Source organism: Ictidomys tridecemlineatus, chromosome 3 (assembly GCF_052094955.1).
Source record: "Ictidomys tridecemlineatus isolate mIctTri1 chromosome 3, mIctTri1.hap1, whole genome shotgun sequence".
NCBI lineage: Eukaryota > Metazoa > Chordata > Mammalia > Rodentia > Sciuridae > Ictidomys > Ictidomys tridecemlineatus.
Window position 1 is genome coordinate 40,762,353 of NC_135479.1, and position 27,434 is coordinate 40,789,786.

The window sequence follows — 27,434 nt, forward strand, 5'->3', positions numbered from 1 at the left end:
TACAATAAATTTGTAATCATCTAGGAAGAACTGTTCATGCAGGAATACATTATGCCTGTACATTCACTCAAATGTTTTCTTATATTAATATTAATCAATAAACCTTTATACTTTTCCTGTTTAGTTAATCTTATACATTTTCTTATCAGGGTTACGCCTACATTTCTTGCTTGAAAAAACATACATAGTGATCTAGTCTTGATTAAATTGTTTTCAATTACCTAATAAAGAAAAGTCAAGAAATGTGTTTAAACACAGAAAAAAGAAAAGTTGTATGTATCATGAGGAAAAGAGAAAGGGGAGAAGTCCGGCATGGTCACATATGCTTGTAATTCCATCGACTTGTGAAGGAGGCTGAGGAAGGAGGATCATAAGTTCAAGGCCGGCCTCAGCAATTTAGTAAGTTTCAAGCAACTCAGCGAGACCTCATTTCAAAACAAAAAAAAGGGGTGAGGATGTGTCTTAGCGGTAAATTTCCCAGGGGTAAATAAATAAATAAATGGGAAGAAAATGTCAGGAACTAAGCTGGGAAAGGTCAACATTTATGGGTTATGAAGATGGACAGACAAAAGAAATGGATGTCAAATTCATGACACTTATTAAAACAACTCCAGGACTGACTATGGATCCGTGTCCTGTGTCACTGCGTTCTCCATGAACCATACATGTCCATAAAATCACATTTTTTTTTTCTAAAAAAGGAGACACATGGATACTTTACTCATGTAGAATTATCTGCTAAGAAGGAAAATGCCAAAGCTCATCAAATTAAAACAATGAAGAAAATACTTTTAAGAGGCCCAGAGACATGTAAGATACCAAAAATCTCACCACCTCATTTATACTGTCAGAATTTTGATGGATTTCGTTTTTTCTCCTTTTTTAAATTTTGTGGTACTAGGGATTTAACCCAGGGGTGCTTCACCACTGAGCCACATCCCCAGACCTTTTTATCTTTTAAATTTTGAGACAGGGTCTCACTAAATTGCCCACACTTGCCTTGAACTTTGATCCTTCTGTTTTAGCTTCCCAAATCTCTGGGATTACCAGCTAGAGCCACTATACCAGGCTTGATGGATTTCTTTTCTTTCTTTATTTTTTTTTGGTGTGGGGGGGTGGGTCCCTGGGATTGAACGGGACACTCAACCACTAAGCCACATCCCTAGATCTATTTTGTGTTTTATTTAGGGTCTCAGTGAGTTGCTTAGTGTCTTGCTTTTGCTGAGACTGGCTTTGAACTTGCATCCTCTGCCTCAGCTGCTGGGATTACAGGCATGTGCCACAATGCCTAGTGGCTTGGTGGATTTCTTAAAGTGTTCTATCAGGAATTTTCTTCAAAGTTCTTTCAGTTACAGAGTACCATAGATAAAAATTTAGAAAAGGTTAAGAGTAAAATATAATAAGTGAAAGAATTCACTGGTAAATTCTGAAACAAAAGGGGATTCTCTGAATTTTTAAATAATTATTGTTAGTATTAAAGAAAATTATAATTACTTACTAGATTTGCTAAATCCAGAAATACACTCTTCCAAAAATTCTAACGTGAGGTGTGGCTCATTGGCTGCCAGTGTCTTACTAATAGAGACAATAAAGAGGGTGTTGTTGGCAGGGATACATAAACCTGATGTCTCTAGTAACTGTCCCTCGATTTTTAAATTAAAGGTACAAGTTAAGGCACACAGAAGATTATAGGCAGCTGACCTAGGAGAAAACACAAATGAAGTTGTTTTAAAACTTATTTTTCCTTATAATTCCACAAATTTTTCGAATATACAACTTCTGATTCTATTACAAAGCATGATCAATTATTTTTAAAATTTTATGATCAATTAGAGATAAGACATTATGGTGAACCCAAATATCCCTTGATCATTTAGGGATTTTTTTTTTTAAGAGATTTACGACATAAACAGAAGAGCACTGTGAGGTTTCTAAGACAGTGGGTTTTTGCCTTCTTAGAAGACATTTTACTGGGACATAAAATATTACAGGTTTATGGTCCTAAAAAGGATCAATAAGAAAAAAGTCAGAAGATACATTATGTTTTTAGGGAAGTCAAAACACAAATTGTGGTTTTCTCTCTTCTAGATCCAGTAAAAACAGGAATCATAAGAAGAGAAATGAGGTGAACCTCATCAAATGAGAATGTCAGAAATTTTAAATTCAGTATCTGCTGAACTTCTTTATGGGCTTCATACAAGTGACACCACAACTGGAGGTCAAAACCAAAATTAACTATAAATCCCCCCATTTGCATTTCTATGACCTCTTCCATCATACACAGCCACTGCACCTGAAAAACTATAATATTCATGCTCTATTAAAAAAAATACACTTAAAAATGTCTGAAAATAAATTTGAGCCAATTTAGGAGACAGCTTACAAAACTCATTCAATTTTAAAATTTGAATTTTTCTCCTTCATTCAGCAAAGGAAATTTTAGGTTTTCCTTACCTCTGAATTTTTATCATGCTGATATATTTATGCAACAACCATACAGAGGAAAAAAGTCATGGAAATTTAAGTTTGCCTAAACAGCTTGTTTTCTGGATGACAGTCTTCAGCAAAAAGCAAAAGCTGTCAGCTTGCTCTATTTCACTAGAAAAGAGTACATGTTCATGCAAGCTAGTAATTGTTAGAAGATTGTCAGTATTCTTCAGTAAATAATTTTGAATTAGAAATTAATGACAGATTTATAGTTTCATTTTCCTAAAATTGAAAACATTAATGTTATTATTTCTAAGTTTATGTATCTTTTACTAACTTCAAGGGTTTCTAAGTTATACTATTTTGATACTAGTTTTTACTGTTTAATAGCTATAAAAAATTGGGCTTCCTCAATCTGGAGGTAGGTGGCAGAGACCCCTCTGAGATAATGAAGTTAGACATACATAAAATTTTGTGTGATTTCTGGGAGCTCATGGACCCTATGAGGCCCATCTAGTCAAAGAAATTATATACAAGGTTTTTTCCTCCCCTTTTAAATAAAGGAGAATCTGGAATCCCAAACGGCTATTATAAAACGTGGGTTGTGCTATAACTTGGGGGAAGAGTTTCTGGGAGCTAAGGATTTATAGTTTTAGTATCCCTATTCAAATTGCTTAGGAAGAGGGGCACAGGTAGGGAAGAATAGAGGTACTTGGAATTAGACAAAGGGGAATGAAGGGAGGGAAGCGAGTATGGGGGTAAGAAGGATAGTAGAATGAATGGGACATTATTACCCTATGTGCATATATGATTACACAATTGGCGTAACTCTACATCATGTACAACCAGAAGAATGAGAAGTTATACTCCATTTATGTATGATGTGTCAAAACACATTCTACTGTCATGTATAACTAATCTGAACAAACAAAACAAAAACAAGATGCTTAGGACCAGAGTGTTTTCAGATTTCAATTTTCTGGATTTTGGAATATTTGCATGGACTTTACCAGGTGAACATCTCAAATTAGAAAAGTTGAAATCCAAAATGCTCTGAAATATGAAATGTTATGAGTGAGGGACATGGCATTCAGAAAGATTCAGATTTTGGAGCATTTTGGATTTCATATTTTCAGGATTTTTTTCAACTTCCATCTGTAAAAATCCTGACAGTGCCATGGTACTTGAGACAATAAATTATGCTAAGAAAGGGAAGGGAAGATAAAAAAAGAAGGGGTACACAGAAACCTTGGCAGCGAGGGAAAAGACAGGGAGGAGAAAAATACTATCTTCTAAGGATAAACTCTTTGCTAGGTGTCATACTATATTACCACACATACTAGTTATTCAACTTCTGTGGATACATAAGAAAGGCACTGCTACCTCTATTTTACAGGTGAGGAAAATTAGAGCTCAGAGAACCTTAATACCTTGCCTCAAATCATACACAGCTAGAAAGTAGCAGATCTACATTCAAACCAAAATCTACTGACTACACAGGTCATACTTTTTCCACATTCAAATTAACAAGCCTGAACAGAATCCATCATACTGTGCTTAGATGCCATGTAAGAATCCTAAAATGACAATATGCAATAATATTTTTCTTTGAGTTACTGAACATTGGAACTTCCTTTATCAAACAATGATAATATGAGTTGACAATTAAGAAACTTAATAGTGATATGCTTTTAAATACAGGAAAAACTTAGAAGAAGACACTTAATTGAGAAGTTAACTTTTTAAAAAAGGGACAATTTCTTTAAAAAAAAAAATCTGCTATGTTTTCTGTTTTAGAGGAAAGTTTCCTGGAGAAAGAGAATAAACTGGTTTAGAATGAATCATCCTATTCAGAATTCCGCATTTCATGTGAATACCCCAGATCTTGATGAGGTCACACTGGTTAACCAACACAGCATACCTTCCAATTTACAGCATTAAGAAAGAAGATATCTTAAAGGCTTATTAAGTGGTCTCATTTTAAAAGTAATAAACCCTGAATAAAACTGAAGTGAATATTTAAACAAACTTACCGTAAACTGGGGTCTGAACTGCCTAAATTAAGTAATGCAATATTGAGCAGTGTTCCAGGGACATCTTTTGGTCGAATCTTGGTGTGCTGGGGGATGGAGTCAGGCTGTGACAACTCCCAGCGGGTCCGGATATGAATGATAGATTGAACAATGGCTTCGCACTCCTGGTGCATGAAGGTGAGAGGTGTGCCCTGGTTTGCAATGGTTAAGGTGAACTGGTTTTCATCCACTAGGCAGATTTCTTCAATTTCCGAGGCATAATAGATATCATTTAGAAAGACTGATTGCCCTAGGACTTTTGTTCTCTCTGCTGAGGTTACTTGAACAGCAGTAGAACCAACCTGGAAAGTGGTGGTAAGGCAATAAAGTGGAAAAGAATTAAATTCCATTATAAAGGATTCCAAGAGGCTCCAAAAACCAACCACTACCCACTCACCATATTTTTCATTTACGGAAGAATTACTACAGTATATATTCAAATACATTAATTATTGTGATAAATACTCTCAAAAGAAAATGAAAACATTAGAAAAAAATTAATTTGGCTTAACAAAAAATGTTGAGAATCCTATACACATGTGCTGATTTAAACCTGAAGGTTCATGGTCTTTGCTCTGCAAAAATATGTACTAATCAGAAGAAATCCTACTAGGTGATTTCCATTCTCTACACATTCCTACCGTTTGATTGACAGATAGCAAACTACCCATCCTACAGCACTCTTCTGCCTCCAACCCAATCTAGACTTACACCTCTCTTGTCTTCTGCAGAACCTCTATATATAGAGAGAAATCTTGGTCTTTCTACATCTGGATTTATTTGACATCTGATGTACAACTATGAGAAAATTTGGCCAGGACATAGTCTGATTAGGCAAGAAAGGCAATGAATCAATCACAATCACAGAATTAAACTTACCTTAATAGAAACTTTGGTATCTTTGTGAGCTAGTTTGAGAGCATTATGGAATACCTTGAGGTCTTCTTCCAATGCCAATGTAGCAGCAGGTAGTTTTTGTTGTTCATGCTCTATGTGTTCAGCCAGTTTCCCAGGACAGTCTATGAAAATGAGTCTTTTGCTGCCTTTGAGGCCAGTCAGGAGCCGCTCATGATACTTGGTGTATTCTCTGACCCAGGAGTTGCAGTTATAGATATAGACTGCACAGACGTTATCATAAGCAAAGCCAGGAAAAACAACAAACCACTTCGAGAGAAAGTCTGTTTTAAAGCGATTGCTTGGCCCAGTATGGGTAAGGTCCACTACAATTTCATATGGCTTTGCATAATATGGCTTCAAAGTCAGCAAGACGTGGTATATCAGCAAATCACCATTGATTTGACCAGTTTTGAACCTAAGAAAGATGATAAAAGAGGACAAAGATTATTAAACTTTTGAATAAATATATAAAGACACAACTAATCTCTATTTTCTTTATTCTGGATTAGTTTTCTAGAGAGAACAGTAGTAGAAAACCATTATTCAAAATCTAGACCTATGTTTTAAGTCAATTGTTCTTTAGACATGGAGAAATAAGACTAAAGTAAAACAGAAGAGACAAATTTCCAATTCAAATATTTTGAACAATACGTTTTGCCTATTTGTCAAGAAAGGAGGAAGACAATAGTCACTGGTTCGTTGCTTCTAAGCCTACCAAATTTCTCAGGTAAACAGTTTGGGTAGGAATCACCCACCTGGAGGTCTGGAATGAAATGTGGTATGCTTTATCCAATCCATTTATCCCATCTTAACCAGACATTGGTCCAGCAATGAACACACAACTCAAAATCAGTTCTACCAGGCCAGAAGCCTAGTGAAGTGAATAGCTTATAATGTTGGGTTTTGAGAACTTTTTCTAAAACATGTACTTCTGGGAGCTGCTAGCTCATATGTCAGGATATAAAGGAAAAAGTCTGTCTAAAAACTGAAGAGAATTAGCTGAGAATTAAGAGAAACTGGGGCCTTGGCCATATCATTAGAGTCCCAGATAAAGTCTCTCCTGAAGTCAAATTTATCCCCGGATTCTTCAGCTGTGTGAACAAATAAATATTAATTTTTGATTAAGCCATATATGGTCATATATTGCTTTAAACCAAAAGAATACTAATTAATATGAGTAGTGTGGAGAGAAAGCCCTGAAGAACATGGTACCGAATTTTCAAATCCTAACAACCTATTTTACCTTAGGGCTAATGGTATTTAGTTAGCTATGTGGACTTCTGCCATCAAAATCAATTGGGATGCTTGATAAAAAAGCCCAGGCCTGCTAAATATTAATATATGGGGGGGTGGCATTTTTCTTATTTTTAAACAATCCTCTGATCTTTATACGCACAAACATTTCTGAATCACTATTTAAAATTAGGGACTTATTTAACTTTTTTTTTTTAATTAAGAAAGGAATGATATAACCAAAGAGTTAAATATAAGACATATGAAGGAGTTGGGGTTAGCAAAAAGGATATTATAATAATGTAGATATGGCTAATGAGGACCTAAAATACTATGGTGACAGTGAAAATAGCAAAGATGAAATCAATTTAAGAATATGAAGAAAGGACCAACATGATCCAAAGTCTGATTAGGACTGAAACAAAGAACACAAACTAAAAGTACTTTCTGTTTATCAACCCTCTGAGATTACAAAGCAAGTTACTATCAAGAATAGAAACTAAGAGATCATGAAAGAGGCAGCAACATTTGCAGAAAAAATAAAGTTCATTTTAGACTTGTTAAATTTCAGGTGGTGACAGGACATGTGAGAAGAATGTATGTGTATACATACATACTGTATCACACAAAGGCACCTTCAGTCCCACATAATCTAGGTTTACTAGATATTTTCTCAAATCATTGTTATAGTTCCAAATTTGAAATGTTGTATATGGGTATCAATGTTTTTATAATCTGACAAATACCAAAGACTCCAAACTCATGTTTTAAAATCCTTCTGTGGTATATAAATAAAATATCTGGAGAAACCAGGTATGGTAGCACATACCTATAAAGATTCAGTGACTAGGGAGGCTGAGGCAGAAGGATCACAAGTTTGAGGCCAACCTCAGCAACTCGGCAAGACTCAAAATAAAAGTAAAAAAAAAAAAAAAAGGGGGTGGGGTGGGGGCTGGGGATGTGGTTCAGTGGTTAAGTGCCCCTGAGTTCAATCCCTAGTCCCCATACTCCCTGCAACAACAACAACAAAAAGATGCTGTCTTATAACTTCTATTGAATGATACAAACATCACTGAGAAGCATATAGCAGGCATATAAAACGAGCAAAAGAGCCAAAGGCATTAAGTGGAAAACCCTCCCTGTTCTGGGGGCGGGATTTGTTCCACAAAGCTTCCTGTTATAAGACTGGCCAGCTAGACAAGTTGAAGGTTTTTTTCTTTTTTTCCTCTGTGACTTGTTGCTTGAGTTGCAGCAAAAAGGAAATGTGTCATCTGTGGTTTGGTTTTAGAAGTGGAAAGCTAGCTGTACATATCCTTTTTTTTTTTTTCTTAAACTGCAGATTTACTTAAGTTTTGTATTCTCCAAGTCTTATTCTACTTTAAATAAGAGGACAAGAAAAGAAGTGACTTATTAAAATCATATTATAATCAGATTTTGACCAAGAATTTTGTAAGGTAGGTCATATGTATGGTTTTTCTTATGACTTTTCACTTACAACTTTATTCGGATTAGTATTTGAGGAAGTGCTTTCAAAGAGTAAGAATCTCACTAACAAAGTAGAATCATAAGTAACTGAAAATATTTGCTGTTTTTTTCCTGTTATGTAAAATTATTTAAATATTATAAAATGAAATGGGAAGATGATTGTTAACATGAAGTTTTAAATTAATATTAGGATCTGATTCTAGACCCTACAAGTAAATTGAAACAACTTGTTATTTAAAAAAAAAAAAAGTTTAAAAAGTAATTCTCATTATTGCTATGCTTAGGCATTATAAAGTTTATTGAAAATAACCAGAGATTAAAAAACAAAATTGGTAAGACAACCTTGATTGTATGGCATAAAATAGAGAGTAGAAACAGTCGACAATTCTCAGGCATTTGTAAGGGTAAAAGAAAGTCACACTTTGTTATCAGTTTGTTTATTTGGGCATGGCAGTACATCTGGCTGAAGACAATCAACAGCGGGCCTATTATCTGTCCGTGGTAAGCACTGCTAAAATGTGTACAAATATTGTGATGCATGCTACATTGTTATGGACTAATGTGACGAGAATAATCTACTTTAAATCATTTAACATCTAACGCAGAAGTCCAGTCTAGTATAAAAAGATGAAAATCACTTGCTAACTCAATTTAAAGTATTTCGTTGTGAAAGAATCAAAGTATCCAAAGATTTATATCATTCAACTTAAAAGCTGAGGCGGAACAGTACTAATTAGTCAGTGCACTGTATCTTTAACTGTTAATGGTCATGATCCAAAAAGTAATCTTGATCCTAGAACATTTAATAAAGTATTTTTCCACTCTACTATTAACATGAAATATTTCTTTAGGTTAGTTTCCAAATTAACCTTGCTTATTATATGCTATTTTTATTTATGTAATTCAACATATCAGATTTGTTATTCTCCATTTCTATATTTCAATACTATTATCTAATGACATATACAGCTATTACTTATAAAACATTAACATCCAAAAGCATTATTAGCAGAGTAGCATCTGTGTCACTTGGGAGTGGGTCAGAGACATAGTCTCAGGTCCCACCCTAGACCTGCTGAATTAGAAACTGCATTAAGATTTTTTAAAAAAGATCATGCACATTCAAGTTTGAAAATAATTTATATATAATATACAGGGTTCTTCCCCCACACCCCTCCACCCTGTACCAGGAATCAAACTCAGGACCTCATATGCTAAGACAAGTACTTTACCATTGAGCTACATCCCTGGCCTTACACAGGGTTAACTTTTCTTTTTTAGTTGTTAATGGGCCTTTATTATTTATTTATTTATATGTGGTTCTGAGAATCAAACCCAGTGCCTCACACATGCTACGCAAGCACTCTATCGGTGACCCACAACCCCATCTCCTTATACAGGTTTCTTAACCGGACAACTGCATTTAGTAAATCTCAGAACAATCCAGTTTTTGCTATAAATGCTATTAAAAATATACTTAAAAACATAGTTCAGGACAAAGTGACTACTATTACAAAAGAGATACCCCATTAATGGTCAGATTTTCTGATAGGTCAGTAGTATCTGGACCAGATAAGGCAATTCTACTTAAATCTCTATAAACATATGGTGGATAATACAAATTAGAAAGAGAACCTGTCCCCTTTTTGTACAGGCTTCTAGGAAGCCCTGAGCCATTGATGCTCATCTTTTTTTTTTTTTTTTTTTTTTTTTTTTTTTAGTGATGGTAATTAAATTTAAGGCTTTGCCCATTTTAAGCACTATATCACAGAGCTATACCCTAGGCACTGAATCTCAAATGCTTCAATTATACATTGGGATGCTTACAATCTGCCACTTCATTCTAAGTCTCTAGGATCCTGATGATATATTTCTTTCCATTTTATGATACAATTTTGTTTTTAGAATTATGCCAAAATCAGAAAAGAATGTAAGTTATAAAATAATGAAAAGCAGTCAACTTCTGTTGAACTACTGACATTATTCAGAAGAAATATTTTCCTCTCCTTTTTTTTTTTTTTTTTAAGAGCTGCAATAAGGAACTGGGGATGTAGCTCAGTGCGGTAGGGCACTTGCCTAGCATGTTTAAGACACTGGGTTTAAATCCTAGTATCAGTAAACAAAGTCACATTAAGTTAGGGGAAATATAGTGAAAAAAGAGGACCACCACCATAAATTGCTTTTGTAAATACTGGTAAAATATTTCTAAGTACCTTATTATTCTAATCATCAAGATAAGCACTGAAGAAAAAAAAAAAACCCTGAATTCCTATTTGAAGTCCATTTTCTTTTAGTTTCTATCAAACTTTCCCACCTTTCCTTCTAAAACACACATAAAAAAACAAACAAAATAAAACAAAACCTTTCTTTTTCTTTTTATAAGTAAACAAAATTTTCAAGGCCAAATTCTTCTTTACTACAAAGATTGGTCACATTTTAGTTGGAGGGTGGAGAGTTTCAGCAGAATGATCCTTAAATGGTTTTCTTCTTAAAATGAGGAATCAAAATCGTAAAAGCAGAAGTATCTCACTCAAAGCTGAAGTCTAGCAAGTTTAAAAGGGAAAAAAATAAGAAAAGTCACAGTATTTATTTAAAACTGATTAATAAATATTTGCAATGCTAATTTATAGCATCTAAAAGTACAGTAGACATTAAATGCTTCTTTATACATAATACATAAGAATAATAGAAATCTTCTTTATATATAAGAATAACGGAAAATTCAGTTGAGAAGGAATTCAATAGCAAATGTTAGGCATAAGCTAGTAGTTTACTTTTAAAAATCGAACTATTTGCCTTTTAACATCAGTCACCAAAACTAAGGAACCATTATTCACAAATTAACAAATGTTACTGATGTCCCAACAGATCACCAGTATACTCATGGAAATGGATCACACAGGACATTATCTGCATCTTGCCTTTCTGATGACAACAACTTTTTTTTTGTCTCCTGGAACAAAAGCAAACTACACACATCTTCGGGCTAACAGTACTGCTTCCTGGGATTCGGTTATTCAAAACATCACAAGCAGATACCCAGATGAAAACACTGCCACAACCCCTGTGACTCCTGAAGTGGATTACAAAGCTAATTCTACAAACATGCCTGAAAGAGCAACATCGCATCACATCACATCTTTAACTCCTAAATCTGAGCAGGAGCTCTATAAGCCTTCTGTTGCAGGGAACAGTTCTCCAACAGTTGAAAACACAAGCAAAAGTCATGGTGAAATTTTTAAAAAGGATGTCTGTGAGGGAAACAACAACTCAGCAATGCTAATTTGCTTAATTATAATTGCAGTGCTTTTTCTTATCTGTACCCTACTATTTCTATCAACTGTGGTTCTGGCAAACAAAGTCTCATCTCTCAGAAGATCAAAACAAGCAGGCAAGCGGCAGCCTAGAAGCAATGGTGACTTTCTGGCAAGCAGTGGACTATGGCCTGCTGAATCAGACACTTGGAAAAGAGCAAAGCAGCTCACAGGGCCCAACCTCGTGTTGCAATCTACCGGAATGCTCACAGCTACAAGGGAAAGAAAAGATGAAGAAGGAACTGAAAAAATTACTAACAGATGCTTTAGGGAAGAAAAAATGAATGTAAAATAGTGATGCGGGAGGTTATGAAGTAAAAAAAAAAAGGAAGTCAGTTTCGTATTTAATGCCAAAGTGTTGGACAGATGAGCTAAAATAATGACATGCAATTTAGCATCAGACATATAAGAAAGGGAGATTATATGCCTGCTTACTTAATTACTGAAACTGTATGATTCTGTTTGACATTGAATATTTTAAAAAGAAAATAAACCATGAAGCCTTTGAGTAAGGTTTTAAAACTAAGATGGAAAAAAAGATCAAGGGATAATTAAATATTCTCTATTCAGCAATAGTTAGAAGATCTTTGTCTGAATGTAACTGAACTCTGAAGTAGTTTTAGTATGTTCTTAGAGTCAAGTATATACTTCAATATTTAACAGAAGTCAAGTTCCTAATGTATAGATTTGAACTGTACAACATAATGGTACCTTCTTTGCTGGATGTGACAGAGTCCATATGTCAACACAACTAATTTCAGGCTTCATGCTTTCATCTTTATGTATGACACACATAAGAAAGTGCTTTTCTACTATAAATATTAAATTAAAACTTAATTTTATGTAATAAATTAAAACTTATTAGAAGAAAACTGACCATGTATATTTGCCTCCATTTGACTTAATACCTTGTAAAGCTCAATGAGAAAAACAGCACAATAGTTAAGATTTATAGTTACATTGGAAGGCTAAATATAAAGTATGTTTTTCTGTTTAAGAGTAACATTCATCTTTTTTATAAATACTGCTTGAGTATTAATAATATTAATATTTGGGCTGGACATGATGATGCATGCCTATAATCCTAGCTACTCAAGAGACTAAGGCAGGAGGGGTTGCAAATTCAAGATTGGCCTAGGCAATTTAGCAAGACACAGTCTCAAAACAAATAAAATAGTAGCTTAGTAATAAAGCACTCTTGGGTTTGATGCACAGTAATGCAAAAAACAAATAATATTAATATTTGGACTTCAAGGATGTGAAGTGGCTAATAAATGACCACTTTTATTTTTCACTATACAATGTCTTCAGGTTGGAAAACAGGATACTTCAGGTAACTGGCTTTGAAGAAACTGGAGGTGGTGCATGCCTGTAATCCCAGCAGCTGGGAGGCTGAGACAATAAGCAACTCAGTGAGATCCTGTCTCTCCCTCATACCACACCCCACCCCACCCCCACCCCCCCAAAAAAGAAAGAAAGAAATTGGCTTCAAGTAAAACAATGACTTACATTCAAGTCACAGTGCCCTGCTTTCGGGTTATCTTTTGAGCGATAAAATGTCCCAGATTAGAAATGACTCTGGGCAGCACTTCCATTTTATGCACATTAAATATCTAAGACTGAGCACCAGAACACAATAGAGATAACACAAAGTCCTCCTTGAATCAAGTGTCTTAAATAAATACCTGTCAGGAAATTAAAGCAAAACAATATCTATATAAAATATATTTCATATCCAACATACTGGTCAAATATTTTCTCAATGAATAGAAAGCTTTTATATAATTAAGGAATATTTAAAATTGATCATTCACTGCCTTGGCTATTAAACATACATCCTCAGAATGATATAATTCAGTGATTGTTCATGGTACTTAAAGATGGTAGGTAAGATATCTTTCACTTCAAAAAAATTTTTTTTAATATATTTTAGTTGTAGGTGGACACAATCTCTTTTTTATTTAATTTTTTTTAATGTGGTGCTGAGGTTCGAACCCAGTGCCTCATGTGTACTAGGTGAGCGCTCTACCACTGAGCCACAACCCCAGTCCCTCACTTCAAATTTTTTTTAACAACATCTTTATTTTATTTTTATGAGGTGCTGAGAATCGAACCCAGTGCCTCATACATGCTAGGCAAGCGCATTACCACTTGAGCCACATCCCCAGCTCTCACTTCAAATTTTTAAAGTTATTTTTGAACAAAAATACTGTTATTTTCTACCCCTAAGTACTATGGTTCACTAGCTTAATTCAGGATTTTAAAATAGTGAGGCAAAATCTTATAACATTTAATTTTGTTCTGTTACTTTTTTGAATAAAGTTATAAGTACTTTAAACTAGGCCATAATAATCCGTATTCTCCTGCAGTGATCAGGGGAAGTAGTACGTGAGTTGATAGTTACCTACCTACTATAATACACACTATTCAAGGCACTTATACATTTATTTAATCTCATAGCAAATTAGGGATTACAATCTTCATTTTTCAGATGAAGATGAAAGAACTTGCACAAAGAAATTTTCATTCAGACAGACTTTTTCACTATAGTTTGCCCACTTAATTTCTTATTTTAAAAAGTATATGGTACTGGGGATGTAGCTTACTGGTAGAGCACTTGTCCATCACACACATGACCTTGGGTTCAACCTCTAGCACTTCAAAAAATAAAAATAAAAAAGCATTTGGTGAGAATAATTTACTCTCTTACTTGGGCTGTCTTTTGCCTATATTATGAATGAAGACATAACATTACCATTAAATGGTTACCTACTGTGTGTAAAGCATTCATAAATGGTTATTTAATTTTCACAATAACCCAACATGAGAAATATTCCTTCAGAGGAGAAAATGGTTACTCAGAAGTACAGCAACTTCCTTAAGGTCACATAAGTAAACAGAACACAACATATTTAATTTTTACTAGAAGAATCTAATTATGGGTAATACACAACTGGCAGCTTTTTTCCCCTTAGAATACACAATTTTCTCTTCAGGACTCCATTTTAAATATTTAAATTATATAATCACATTACTACCACATCTCAAATGTTTACTTAGAAACATTAATTAAAAGCATTCAAATCACATAGCTCCAAATTGTGTTTCAAAATAAGTTCTGTTATAGTAGTACATTTCTTAGTCATTTTGTGGCTTATTGCACTTCCGGCAAGAGCTATTGATAAACTTCCTCTGTTCTGCAGAAACCATTTTAGTGACTAGAGGACCACTTTTAATCTGAGGTGAATCACCCCTTTTGCTTTCTTAGCCAAAACACCAACATGTCCTATTAGAACAACAATTTGGCACTCTGCAAAAGAAGTTAACAGGTAAGAAAATTTTCACATGGGCCATCTGGTTTACTTTTTGCTTTATACAAAATGTATTTTAAAAACTAATATATTAATAGTATTTAAAACTTAAATTCAACTCTTTTATAATTTATAGATGTCTGTAACAGGTTTTCATTAATTTACTGAATGGAATTAAAAAATACTCAAGTGTTGAGCTTGCCTTAGAGAAAGATTTTTTCCCCTAGGTTTTTATAATTATAAGTCCATTGACTTAATCAAAATGTTTGTTAACCTTAGTTTTAAAATGAAAAGAAATAAATACAGCCATAGAAGATAAATCTAAGGACTACAAATAAAATTAGATTCTATGAGCTTTGACTAAAATAATGTTAAAATTTCTAGGGATTGGGGATGTAGATCAGTGGTTGAGTGACTATCTAGCATGAAGTCCTGCTTTGTTCACCAGCACCACACACACATATAAACACAATATTCTAATTTGCTTTTAATAAAATTTTCCTATCTACAATATAATGTATAGATTTAAATTATTTTTTTAATCCTCTTTAGATTCCATAGGTCACTTCACTTAATTTAAAAAGAAATAAAAAGATGATGTACTTGATTATTATTTTTATAGAAATAGAATTTCATATAAGTAATAATGAAAATACTGTAATTCATTTTAAAACCTCCCTAAGCAAAAATGTTATGACAGAATGTTCACATATATTCATATCATCTGCATGTTTATGTCACATATTCTTATCTGAGACTTTAATAAAGATACAGGAAAAAAAACACAGAATAAACAACAGAAAACTGTTAATGCATACAAAAGATGTTTACACTGTGAGTAAACTGGGCAATTACAAAGTAGATTTGTCCTCTAAATAAAAACATTGCAAAAAGTCTACACAGATCTGCAATTTCAAGGAATAAATTCACAGTGGTTTATATTCTATCTCAACACTTCATAAACACTTTCTCTTATAGTAGTACACTTTGAATTTCTTCTAAATGGATTACTTGTAAGAAGTTATTACAGAAGCTGGAAAAAGAAAAGATTTTTTTAAAGATAAGACTTATCTAAAAAAGACAAGTCTTAAAAAAGTCTAATTCAATGTTTAATAGCATCTGTTTTTCAACTAATTCCTACATAATTCTACTTAGATGTAAAATTATCAATTCTGAACAAATTTGAATTTGGTAAACATAAATCTAATACCTTTTAATACCTAATCTTTAAGAAAGTACCACAGATTTCCCAGTGAACTTTCTAAATAAGATAACTGATAGGATAACCATTAAAAACTCCCATAGCTGTTTTTCACAGAATCACAGGACCAACACAGGCTTTCTGGTAGTTCTTTTCCTACTCTATATGCAAGCCTACCTCCAAAAGTTGCTCACATATTGATTTCCAGAGAGCTTATATCTTTTTCCTTCATAAAACATTTATAATTCTGCTATGAAAGGCCGCACAGCATGTAGTAGATGGAAAGGGCTCTGGTACGACACTGGCACAGCTTATTAGTGCCACTACTTAGAGCTGTGACACTTGTCTATAATATATAAATTCTCTCAGTTTCCCTTTTTATAAGATGAAAATACTACCCTCTGGCTCATTAAAATAGAATAGTGCCTAGCATTTTTGGGGGGCTCTTTAGATGATACTTATTACTATTGATAAAACATGGTCATCAAATACTACCTTCTGTAATTCAATATTAATTTCATTTTCTGCTCTTCCTCAAGACACAGAACTGTTCTTTTCCTCCTTTTATGGTTTCAAAACTTCTCTAGTTGGAAATACCACTACTACTAAATTTTAATCTATTATATTTGCACTATAACTTTTATTATCTCAAAGTAACTGGAATATAGATAGATACGATTTTTGATATAGCCATCTACTATTGCCTTTTTACCTATGATATATTCTCCAAATCTTTTTGATTCCCTTTTAAAAGATAATATTTCCTATCATATCCAACTTAACATCATCAATTTTAAATGTTGGACCCTTCATGTACTTGTGCATTATATTCATGACAACATGTCTAATACATGGGGTTCCTGCTTCACTGTTAACTGCCTTTAACATGCTTATTGATTAAAGCCTCAAAGTGTCAGCCTAAAATAATGAATAAATACTTTCTTATGAAGGTTGACAAATTTAAGATTTGCCTGAGTAAGAGATTAAAGGATTTCTAGACAAATCCTACACAGAATGGGAATAGGTTCTTTGAAGTGATTAGCAGGTATACATCTGGATAGTTTTGGGGGAGGGAGGGATGGGAAGAATCTTAAAGATCCTTACAGCAGACAGTGTGCAATTAAAACTAAATGAGCTTGAGAGGCTGATTCATTAGAATCCTCCATCTTGGACAGACAGCTCCTTTCTGCTGGTTCCCATACCCACAAACAGGCCAGTGACAGGGAGTAGCACTTTGTAGTTTGGTCCTTTAATCTTTTCCTCCAACTACATCTTATCCACTTCAACTTTCTTTAGTAACTTCTTGCTAATTACATAATCATATTGCTTTTAGTTGTTTTTTAAATTTTTCTTTGTTACTTCCTATAATTTTTGTTTCATTTTTCTCTTCTGCTATTTGTATTTCTTTACATCCTCTTTTCATATTCTTCTAAATTTTCTTCTCTTTTTCATTTCTCTGTCCCATATTGTTCTTTCTACTATCTTCTTCCCCTGCAGAAACAATGCACTTCACATACATACCACCTACATGCTAAAAGCATGTATGTTAAATAATTTTCTGTACTTTTGCAATAACACTAAGTCTTGAAAAAAGTCCATTTTTTCACCAGTATATCCACTTCTACTTAGTCTTTTTTTAAATCTTACTCCTTTTCTGAACTATTCTAAATGGCTGTAGTATGATTCTAACAGACTCCAATATTCTGATACTCAGATCCTAAAAGGGTAAAAAAAAAAAAATCACCTGAAGAGTGGGGAAAAGTGGTAGGAGAGGTAAAAAGTGGAATTGTTGTTGTAACCCTTAAATGACAAGTGAAAACTTCACAGTGGGTTCTACTAACTTCCTATTGATACAAGAGGATATAAACCTACCACAATTGATTTTACAAACTCCACTGAGTTTATTTGTGTTTCTGCTTGGGCTCTTTCCTCCTCGACTGCCTTTTACAGCTAACTAAAAAGAGGAACCATATGGTTGCTTTATTTTAAGCAAAGTCACAAAGGAGGAAATATTTCTAGCCGAAGACAGCTCATGGCCTATATGTTCTGTTGCTTTGCAAAGCATTTTCTAGAAATATTTAAAAAAATAAACTCCAAAGAATAAGATTTTCTAACAAAGCCTCCCCACCACCCTTCTTTTTGGAGGCTATAAGAATAGTAGGTAGGTTGGAATTGCACCTAGAGATAACTCAAATCCTAATATTATTGCTAAGTTTCAGATTTTCTCCTTTTAAACATTTTTTTAAGTGAACAAAAAAATAATGTACTGACTTAATATTTTGCTTTCTCTGTTTATATTCTTCTGGTAGCAGGTTTTTTTTTTTTTTTTAAGTACTAGAGTCTGAGCCTAGGGACACTTCACACCTCAGCTACATCCCAGCCCTTTTAAATTCTTTTGAAATACTTTTTTAGTTATACATGGACACAATATCTTTATTTTGTTTATTTATTTTTATGTGGTGCTAAGGATCAAACACAGTGTCTCACATGTGTAAAGCAGGCGCTCTGCCACTGAGCCACAAACCCAGCCCCATTTATTTATTTATTTTGAGGCAGCTCTTCACTAAATTGTTGAAGTTCTTGTTAAGTTGCTGAGGCTGGCCTCAAACTTGCAACCCTCCTGTCTCAGCCTCCCAAGTGGCAGGGATCAGAAGCATGTGATACCATGCCCAGCCTGGTAGAAGTCTTAAGAAAAAGTAAAATGGAAAGGAACCAAGAAGTCCTATAGAGGTTAAATGTTTGTTTTCAGAATGCCTAATGTAGAAGGTATTATATTGCAGAGGAATTAAAATACAAAAACATGAGACAGTGAGGGGCATTAGAAAGAATGTAAGCTTTGAACAAATAACGCAGTAAAATAAACTAAGACTATAATGATGGGGTGGCAAGAGAATGAAGTATGATGAATCTGGGAAAGGAAGGAAGGAAAAAAGAAAAGAAAAATAGTAAAGCTCTGAAATCAGATGGTCCTGGGCACAAGTTCCCAGTCTATCACTAACAGTGATATAACATGGGCAAACTGCTTAACTCATTTGAATCTGCCACTTTATTTATAAATCAAGAGTCATTCTTCATAAAGTCATTTAAATATTAAATGAAGTAAGATGTATGTAAAATATCTGGGATGGATGGTACAACACAGTTGTTCTAGATAAATATTTTTCTTTTTTGTTTCATTCTGCTTTTGTCAAAGTTCTTTATAATCTTGCTTGAGAAAATAATACAAACAAAATATGAGAAGCCAAGTGATTAAAAAAAACATTACTTGAGAGAATAGAAGTGTGAGTGAGGTACACACATGAAAGTGTCTAAGGAACCATAAAGACAGTAAGAACTAGGAAGATTCAGGGAATAGCTGAACTCTGGGCTGTGGTCAGTCACAGAGAACTTGGTTCAAGAAGGGAAATTTAAACTGAAGTCTATAAGAAGAAGACAGGTTCAGATACACAGTTTGAAGGGGGAAGAGAATAGGTATGGGGAAAACCACATTCTAACATGGTGGAAAACAGCATAATTAAAAGGTATCTGTTTAGAGAGAAAGGTATGGGTTTACAAATTTATGTAAGGAAGAAAACTCAGTTTAGAAGATTTACTTTGACTGAAACGGAGAACCCTCAAGCAAAGGAGTAGTAAACCAGATCATGAATGTTTTTCATCAGCAGTGGGCAGGAAAGGTGAAAGAACTATTTTAAAATTTAAACTCGAAGCATTAAAGAGAAAGACAGTACAAAGGAAAAGATAGAATGGGGAAAAAATTTCAATGTCTTTTTTTCTCAAATAGGGTCATTTACCATCACTGCACATTAGCTGGTGTAGGATAAGCAGTGAAAACTACTCAAGTATGGTGAAAAGTCTGTTTTAGAAACCTTTTATTGTACCTTCAAACAGAGTTTCACATCTCTCTCTGTTAGACTTTCTATAAATCATAGGAAAAATAGTTATATATACACCAGGATCTAACACTGAGATTTTCCTTTCCCACAGGTTAAGAAATAGCTGGTAGTTACCATTGTGTTTGATGACACACAAAACAATATGCTGCACTCAGAACTGAAAGTTGTCTTCCTATATATAGTTCCTTATTATAGAGATAAGGCAACTGACAACAGGAGAGATTAAGTGACTAGTGCTTGTGGTTAGATATGAAGTTAAGTGGCAGAGATAAAACTGGAACTTAATTCTTGAAGTTTTATTATTACCACATCTCACAAAAAGCTCTACCTTCCAAAAAATGGCTAGTTTTCCCAAGCCCCTATTGCTTAATTAGTTCTCATTTTTAAGACTTAGTTCCAGTTTCACTCTTCTGGGAAACCTTCCTGAAGCCCTCCCAGACTAAATTAGTTCCTCTGTGCATTTCCTAAATACTTTTGTGAGAAAGTTTATTAAATTATTGTCTTTTTTTTTTAAAATACATGTTTAGCTACTAAAAGAATCTGGAACACTTGAAAGGCAGAAACTATTTTTTTTGTGTGTACCAGGGATTGAATCCAGGGGCGCTTAACCATGGAGCCATATCCCCAGCCCCTTTCTATACTTTATTTAGAGACAGGGTTTTGATAAGTTACTTAGGGCCTTACTAAGTTGCTGAGGCTTTGAACTCACCTTCTTCCTGCCTCAGCCTCCTGAACTGCTGGGATTACAGACATGAGTCACTGTGCCTGGCAACTTTTTTAAATAACCTAAACCTAGACAGGACCTGACACAAATATGGTGTTTGGCAATAGACTAATGAAAGTTAGCAGCAGGTGTGTTTGAAAAAATGGATAAGGGTGACTTGACCAGGTTTGGAGATCCGTCTAGATATTGAGCCTATGATTTTGAGTTGGATTTTCTTTTTTTTTTAATATTTATTTTTTAGTTCTAAGTGGACACAATATCTTTATTTTACATTTACATGGTGCTGAGGATCAAACCCAGTGACTCACACGTGCTAGGAAAGTACTCTACCACTGAGCCACAATACCAGCCCCTTGAATTGATTCTTTTAAAAAATATATGCTTTTTAGCATAGGTATGCATGCTAGACACTGAGGATACCACAAAGATTACCAATACAATGAACTTAGTGCACATATGATTAATCAAAAAAGAGAATCTGTAATCCCAGCAGCTCAGGAGGCTGAGACAGGAGGATTGTGACTTCAAAGCCAGACTTTGCAATTTAGTGAGGTCCTAAGTAACTCAGGGAGACCCTGTCTCTAAATAAAATATAAAAAGGGCTGGGAATGTGGCTCAATGGTTAAGTGCCCCTGGGTTTGATCACTGGTACGAAAAAAAAAATTGTGAGAGTTCTCTGTGACAGCTTTGAGATAAAGATGAATTACATTTTCAACATGTTCAATTTGCTGAGAGTGAAATACATACATGGAATGTTCACAGGTTGGGAGTTATGACATAAAGATGTGATTTAAAATCTTACAGGAACAAAGAAAAGTAGGTAAGAGGGAGAAGTGAATATCAAGTATCTACATTTAGGAGATAGGAGAAAAAGAGGAGCTAATGAAATTGACATGAAGGAAGACAGTATTTCAAAGAGCTATTCAAACACTAGTGAGGGAATAGTGAGTAGTGGCAAATGTAAGACAATTAAGTAAAGACAACTGGATCAAGGTAGGAGGAGATCAATAGTGTTCTTCAAGGCAGCAGAATCAACACATTTCTAGTAACAGAGGATGAGAAAAAGTAGACAGCATTTGGACCAAGCATAATGAGCCTATGCACCTGAGAAGTATGATATAAGATGAAGGAATATAATGCAAGAAAGCTAGAGGGGCTGCAGGGCCAAATACAGATCTTATACCAGGATTAAAAGAGAGCTGAGGGGCTGGGGTTGTGGCTCAACGGTAGAGCGCTTGCCTAGCATGTGCAAGGCCCTGAGTTCGATCCTCAGCACCACATAAAAATAAACAAATAAAATAAAGGTATTGTGTCCAACTACAACTAAAAAATTAAAAAATAATATAAAAAGAGAGTTGAGTATGGTAATGCATACCTATAGCCCCAGGGAGGCTGATGCTGAAGAATTCTGAGTTCAAGTCTAGCATGAGCAACACAGTGAGACCCCCATCCCAAAGGGAAACAAGACATTACTACCTAAGAGGTCCAAATGCTATATGATAAGTTGGAGTATATTCAAGAGTTATTTACGCTAGCCTACAGTTTGTCAAGTATAAATTAGAATAATAAACATTAATTGGGTACCCACCTGCTTTATGCCAGGCATTGTGATGTAAAGTCAAATGTAACTAAATAACTTAAGATACCAAATGATACTTAATTGTCTTTTTCTTTCTTTCTTTCTGTTTTTAATTATAAAGCTACTGGTAAAGAGGAAACAGATCTCAAATGGATTCCAAATATTTCATCTTAATTTTGTTTTCTGGATACCTGAACAGTATATTTTGCTCAGGGACAGAAGCAAATACAACAGAAAAGCAACCACAATCCACTTTATTTATATCATCAATGCCATATAGCTCAGCTAATGTTCAAAACACAACAGAGAATCTTTCAGATCAACCAAAACAATCAATAACATCTGTCAAAGTCACTGCCGGACAAACAATATCAGCTATCCGTACCCCTTCTGGAAAACCAACAGAATATACTCCTGCTAGACCACTTACCTATATCATCACCAATCAACCAACAGCAGTAGCCAGCACTTCATTCTCACAAACAGCATCAGATATGTCAACCTCTACCAGACAACTACCGCCTTCTGCCCACACTTCTACCAGACAACCATCAACATCATCACTTTCCTACACTCCTACTCAACAAACGTCGTTACCTGTAGACACATCTTCTAGAAAATCAGTGCTACCGACTGTTGGTTATCTATCCATACAGTCAACACCAGCTGTCCAAAATTTACCTGGGAATACACCAAGGTTCAATTTAGAAACTACCACTAACAAAAGAATTTCAAATAATTATAATTCAATAACTGCCATATTAATCGGTACAATTCTGACTTCTATGCTCGTAGCTATAATTGTAATTGTACTATGGAAATGCTTGAGAAAACCAGTTTTAAATGATCAAAACTGGGCAGGTAGGTCTCCATTTGCTGATGGAGAAACCCCTGATATATGTATGGATAACATTAGGGAAAATGAAGTATCCACAAAACGTACATCAATTGTTTCACTTATGACCTGGAAACCCAGCAAAAGCACACTTTTAGCAGATGACTTAGAAATTAAGTTGTTTCAATCAAGTGAAAACATTGAAGATGCCAACGACCCCAAAACAGAGAAAATAAAAGATCAAGTAAATGGTACATCAGATGACAGTGCTGATGGGTCAACAATTGGTACCGCTGTTTCTTCTTCAGATGATTCTAATCAAGATTTTAATCTGCCTCCACCACCTCCCCTCCTTGATTTGGAAGGACGAGAGAGTAACCAATTTGACAAACACATAATGACAAGTGTACCTCCTCTTCCAAATGATCCTACTAATTTCCAACCAACTCTGAACAGTCTGAATCAAGACTCTGAAGATCACAATTCTAAAACCAAACAGTCATTTACATCATGCCCTGACTCATTTAATTTGCCCTTGCCACCAGAAGATTTTATAAAAAATCAAGAAGATTCCAACAATGAGATCCAGTGTCAAGAGTTTTCTATACTTCCTGACTCTAATCAAGATTTTAATGATTCTCTGCCACCACCACCTGCAGAATTATTGTAAATATCACAACTTACTTTTAGCCAATCTTTTATCTTTAAATGACTCTATCTTCTATTATTCCTCAAGTGATGTAATATATAAAATGTTAAATTGGTAGCCAATTTCAATTTTTTATTCAGGAACTACCAGAAATGTATACAAAACCCACGTGTATAAGCGAATTTTTTTTAAATTATAAAACAATGATATATTTATTAGCTATAAAACCTGCCATTAAAGTACATTTTACATGTGAACATTATATATGTCAATAACTTACATATTTTGAAACCTAGCAATTGACATGTATTTCTTACTACCCAACAGACTTTTTTTTTCCTGAAAAGCTTTATATAAACTTGTCTTAAATAAATGCAATTTAATTTTTTCATTTCAAAGTTTCGGAAGGAATATTAAGTATATATTCCAAGTTTTAAATTTATACCTTAAATGTTAAATAAATATTCGAAGTTTATGAGAAGGAAATACTTAAATGTTTGTGAATAAAAAAATTTTCCTCTTTGGTCTCACTTGAAATAGTAAAACAAACATATTAAAACATCAAACTATAGGGTTGACTTAGGACTTTGCCCTGAAAAAAATATGAGCATGCACCATGAAATACCATGAAATGCTAGCATTTTTCCCATCATGCTGAGAGTGCAATATTTTAAACTAGCCTACTTAGAAAGTTACTTACGGGATGAGGGGCTAGGGTTGTGGCTCAGTGGTAAAGCGCTTGCCTAGCATGTGCGAGGCTCTGGGTTCGATCCTCAGCACCATAAAATAAAAATAAAGGAATTGTGTCCACCTACAACTAAATAAACAAAATATTGAAGAAAAAAAAAAGAAAGTTACTTCCTGGGGCTGGAAATAGCTCAGTAGTAGAGTGCTTGGTTAGTAAGTGCAATTCTCAGTAAGTTCAATTCTCAGCACTGGAATAAAAAAAAAGTCACTTCCTTATACACCTAAAGCACCTAAACAAAATGAAGTGTTAGGAAGAGAGGGAGAAAGAAACCTTTTGTCACTATACATTGAAGCTTGCATTTTTTGCTACCAGGGATTGAACCCAGTGGCATATCCCCAACATTTTTTGAGGCATAAAAGTTGTTTTTTTTTTCCTAAAAATTTTTATTAGTTATTAATGGGCCTTTATTCATTTATTTGTTTATATGTAGTGTTGAGAATCGAACCCAGAGCCTGACACATGCTAGGCAAGCACGCTACCACTGAGCCACACCCCAGCCCTAAAAGTTGTTTTTAAACAAACTTTTTAAAATGCAAAATATTTCATCTTTTATCCACTACCTGACAGGTGATAAATGTGAGATATCAGAATAGTGATGAGACCAATGTTTGTCAAAATGAAGATGAAGAGCAATCATGGTCTGAACTTTCGGACATGCCAGCTTAGGTTTGCAGTAGTGCTTCTTTGCCCAACAAGCACATATTTTTCCTCTTTATTCCCAAATGAACTCCAATGGGAGAGACTTAGCATGAAATGTGGTAACCTTACTGGTAGCTTAGCCTTGGAGAATCTTTCATAGTTCTGGGATTTTTCAGAAGAGAATACAGTATTTATTGGTAGTACCAGTTTTCAAGAAACTAATAAAATTCCATCTTTAATTAAAAAAAATAATAAGGCTTTTAGACTTTGGAATTTTCTATATAACATTAGTCCTTTAATCTTCTAAGCCATTTCTTACTGATCATTAACACTTTTTATCCAGCAAGCATTCTTCAAGCTACTTACTATTCCTGAATAAGCACGATGTTTATCATCATATTGAATTGGTTCTCTTCTTTTCTAACTAAAAAGTTTTTTGTGTGTGTTTTTCTAACTTAGCATTTTTAGGGCTAATTTACCCAGCAACTATCAGGAGTTGAAGAATTTCTTGCTATTCTTTGGAATTTTAAATATTTTGGTTATGGTAAATGATAAGATGTGTTTATCTTTAATCAAGTCTTTGATATACCTTGAATCATCTTAACCCATAAATTTCACATACAAGGTAGTTAGTTACCTAAAGGGCTCTTTCCACATTTTTGTCCTTGTCAACACCTTCCTTCTTGACTGCTTAAAGGATGAGAAATATAGAAAAAGAAAAACTCTTAGATAAAATAGGAGCTGATGACCAGATCAGAGTTTTGTTTGATTTCTTCGAATACTATAGGCAAGTTTTTTCTTTCGGTTCTTTGAACAACAGAAGAAAAGACTACTGACAGCAGCTGTGAAGTTTTGTTTTTTAAAAGAAATTCTCTGCTGGGAAAAACAATTCATGTTTACTGCATGCCATGTTCCCCTACTGAGGGCAGAGGAAACTAAATGGCCAAATAGTTGTAATCCTTGCTTACTTAGAAGGATGAAATGGAAGCTAATATGAGAAACACAGGAGAGAAGAAAATGCTGGAACAAAGAAAAACTTCAGCAAAAGGTTAAAGAACTGGGATCCAGAAAAAAAGAGTTTATTTCATAAAAACAGCAAAGGACAAGGCTCAAGGGAATAAAAGTAGACTGACAGTCATACCACATACCAGTGGTGCTCTTACCAGATCTGCAATAACCAGATTCAGAAACAAGCTAAAGACCATCTAATTCAATTCTTTTTTGTTTGTTAACTGCTGAGAAAACAGGACCAGGGAGAGCAACAGACTTGCTTAGAAATAGTACCAAAAGCTGAGTTTGCTCCTGATCTAACATTCTTTCCCTCAATCTAGAACCAAAGAACACCCAATTTATTCACGAATATATAAACACACACGTGCACATATATATAAAACAAGTATTCTATTTGGTGATGGTGGAGGCTGTGGGGACACAATGACTCAGACAAGAGTAATCTGAAATTGTTGATATTATCTAATTCTAACCAAAAAGTAAAGTAGCAAAATACATGAGCACCAACATAATTAAAACATTATAGTTCTGGCATATGATTAAACAAACAGATCAATGGGGCAGAATCAAAAGCTCAGAAACAGACTTCAAATATCAACAGTGGGAAAAAGTGTTGGGACAATCAGATATTTGGAAAAGACAAAACGGGAGCCACATTTTACACAAAATATGAAATTATTTTCTTAACAAGCAAATAAAGCTGAATTCCTTTATAATCTGGAGGTGGGACAACATTTTCCTAGCTGAGAATCAACTAAAAGTAATAAAAAGAAAAAAAAGATTTACATAAAACTTATAAAAGTCAAAAAACAAAAGCATTATTAAAAATACTAAAGAAAGGGCTGGGGATGTGGCTCAAGCGGTAGTGCACTCGCCTGGCATGCGTGCGGCCCGGGTTCAATCCTCAGCACCACATACAAAACAAAGATGTTGTGTCCACCGAAAACTAAAAAATAAGTATTAAAATTGTCTCTCTCTCTCTCTCCCTCTCTCTTTTAAAAAAAAAAAGATGGAGAAATCTTCAAAATAATTATTAAGGTGGGAAAAAATGGGCTGGAATTGTGGTTCAATGGCAGAGCTCTTGCCTAGCAAGTGTGAGGCACTGGGTTCAATTCTCAGCACCACATAAAAATAAATAAAATAAAGGTCCATCACAACTAAAAAAAAATATTAAAAAAAAAAGAAGAAACTAAGTTACATAACAGTGTATATGGTATGCAACCTTTCATATAAGGGGGGGATAAGAACATAAAATACACATACACATGTGTTTCTGTACGTTTGTAAAAAGAAATACTGTTAAAACACAACTAAAAGCTAATAAAAATAGTCACCAATAGGGGAAGGAAAGAAATAGGATGAAGCAGTCAGAGAAGCAAGATTTCTGTCAATATTTCTTGTTGCATAATTTTGACT

The 27,434-nt window shown here is 34.3% G+C and overlaps 3 protein-coding genes across 15 annotated transcripts in view; 2 read left to right on the top strand and 1 right to left on the bottom strand.

Annotated features, from left to right (window-relative positions):
• The window catches only part of Nf1 (neurofibromin 1), a 252,535-nt gene that overhangs the window by 46,443 nt on the left and 178,658 nt on the right, over positions 1-27,434 (bottom strand). For all 12 annotated transcript variants that reach the window (XM_078042513.1, XM_078042508.1, XM_078042507.1 and 9 more), the window contains 3 exons: positions 5,379-5,811; positions 4,461-4,801; positions 1,499-1,701 (listed from right to left, as the gene is read on the bottom strand). In XM_078042513.1, the coding sequence (XP_077898639.1) occupies positions 1,499-1,701; positions 4,461-4,801; positions 5,379-5,811 (977 nt within the window). The remainder of the gene's footprint in view (positions 1-1,498; positions 1,702-4,460; positions 4,802-5,378; positions 5,812-27,434) is intronic.
• On the top strand, positions 7,828-12,304 carry Evi2a (ecotropic viral integration site 2A). Of its 2 annotated transcripts, none has more exons than XM_005327801.5 (2): positions 7,828-8,083; positions 10,983-12,304. In XM_005327801.5, exon 2 carries the CDS (start codon positions 10,998-11,000, stop codon positions 11,721-11,723), a length of 726 nt encoding a protein of 241 aa, XP_005327858.2. In that variant the 5' UTR covers positions 7,828-8,083; positions 10,983-10,997; the 3' UTR covers positions 11,724-12,304. The 2 variants fall into 2 exon arrangements, with proteins under 2 accessions (XP_005327858.2, XP_040125088.2); XM_040269154.2 differs by lacking the exon at positions 7,828-8,083 and adding an exon at positions 8,493-8,615.
• Evi2b (ecotropic viral integration site 2B) lies at positions 14,618-23,877 on the top strand. Its single transcript, XM_005327800.5, has 2 exons — positions 14,618-14,757; positions 22,258-23,877. Exon 2 carries the CDS (start codon positions 22,286-22,288, stop codon positions 23,639-23,641), a length of 1,356 nt encoding a protein of 451 aa, XP_005327857.2. The 5' UTR covers positions 14,618-14,757; positions 22,258-22,285; the 3' UTR covers positions 23,642-23,877.

Excerpts from the sequence above, each read along its gene's own strand:
- Evi2b (XM_005327800.5), top strand. The coding sequence starts at position 22,286 with ATGGATTCCAAATATTTCATCTTAATTTTGTTTTCTGGATACCTGAAC.
- Evi2a (XM_040269154.2), top strand. The coding sequence starts at position 8,562 with ATGGCAGTACATCTGGCTGAAGACAATCAACAGCGGGCCTATTATCTG. Across the intron at positions 8,616-10,982 it reads GGGCCTATTATCTGTCCGTG|ATCACCAGTATACTCATGGA; the intron begins GTAAGCACTGCT and ends ATGTCCCAACAG.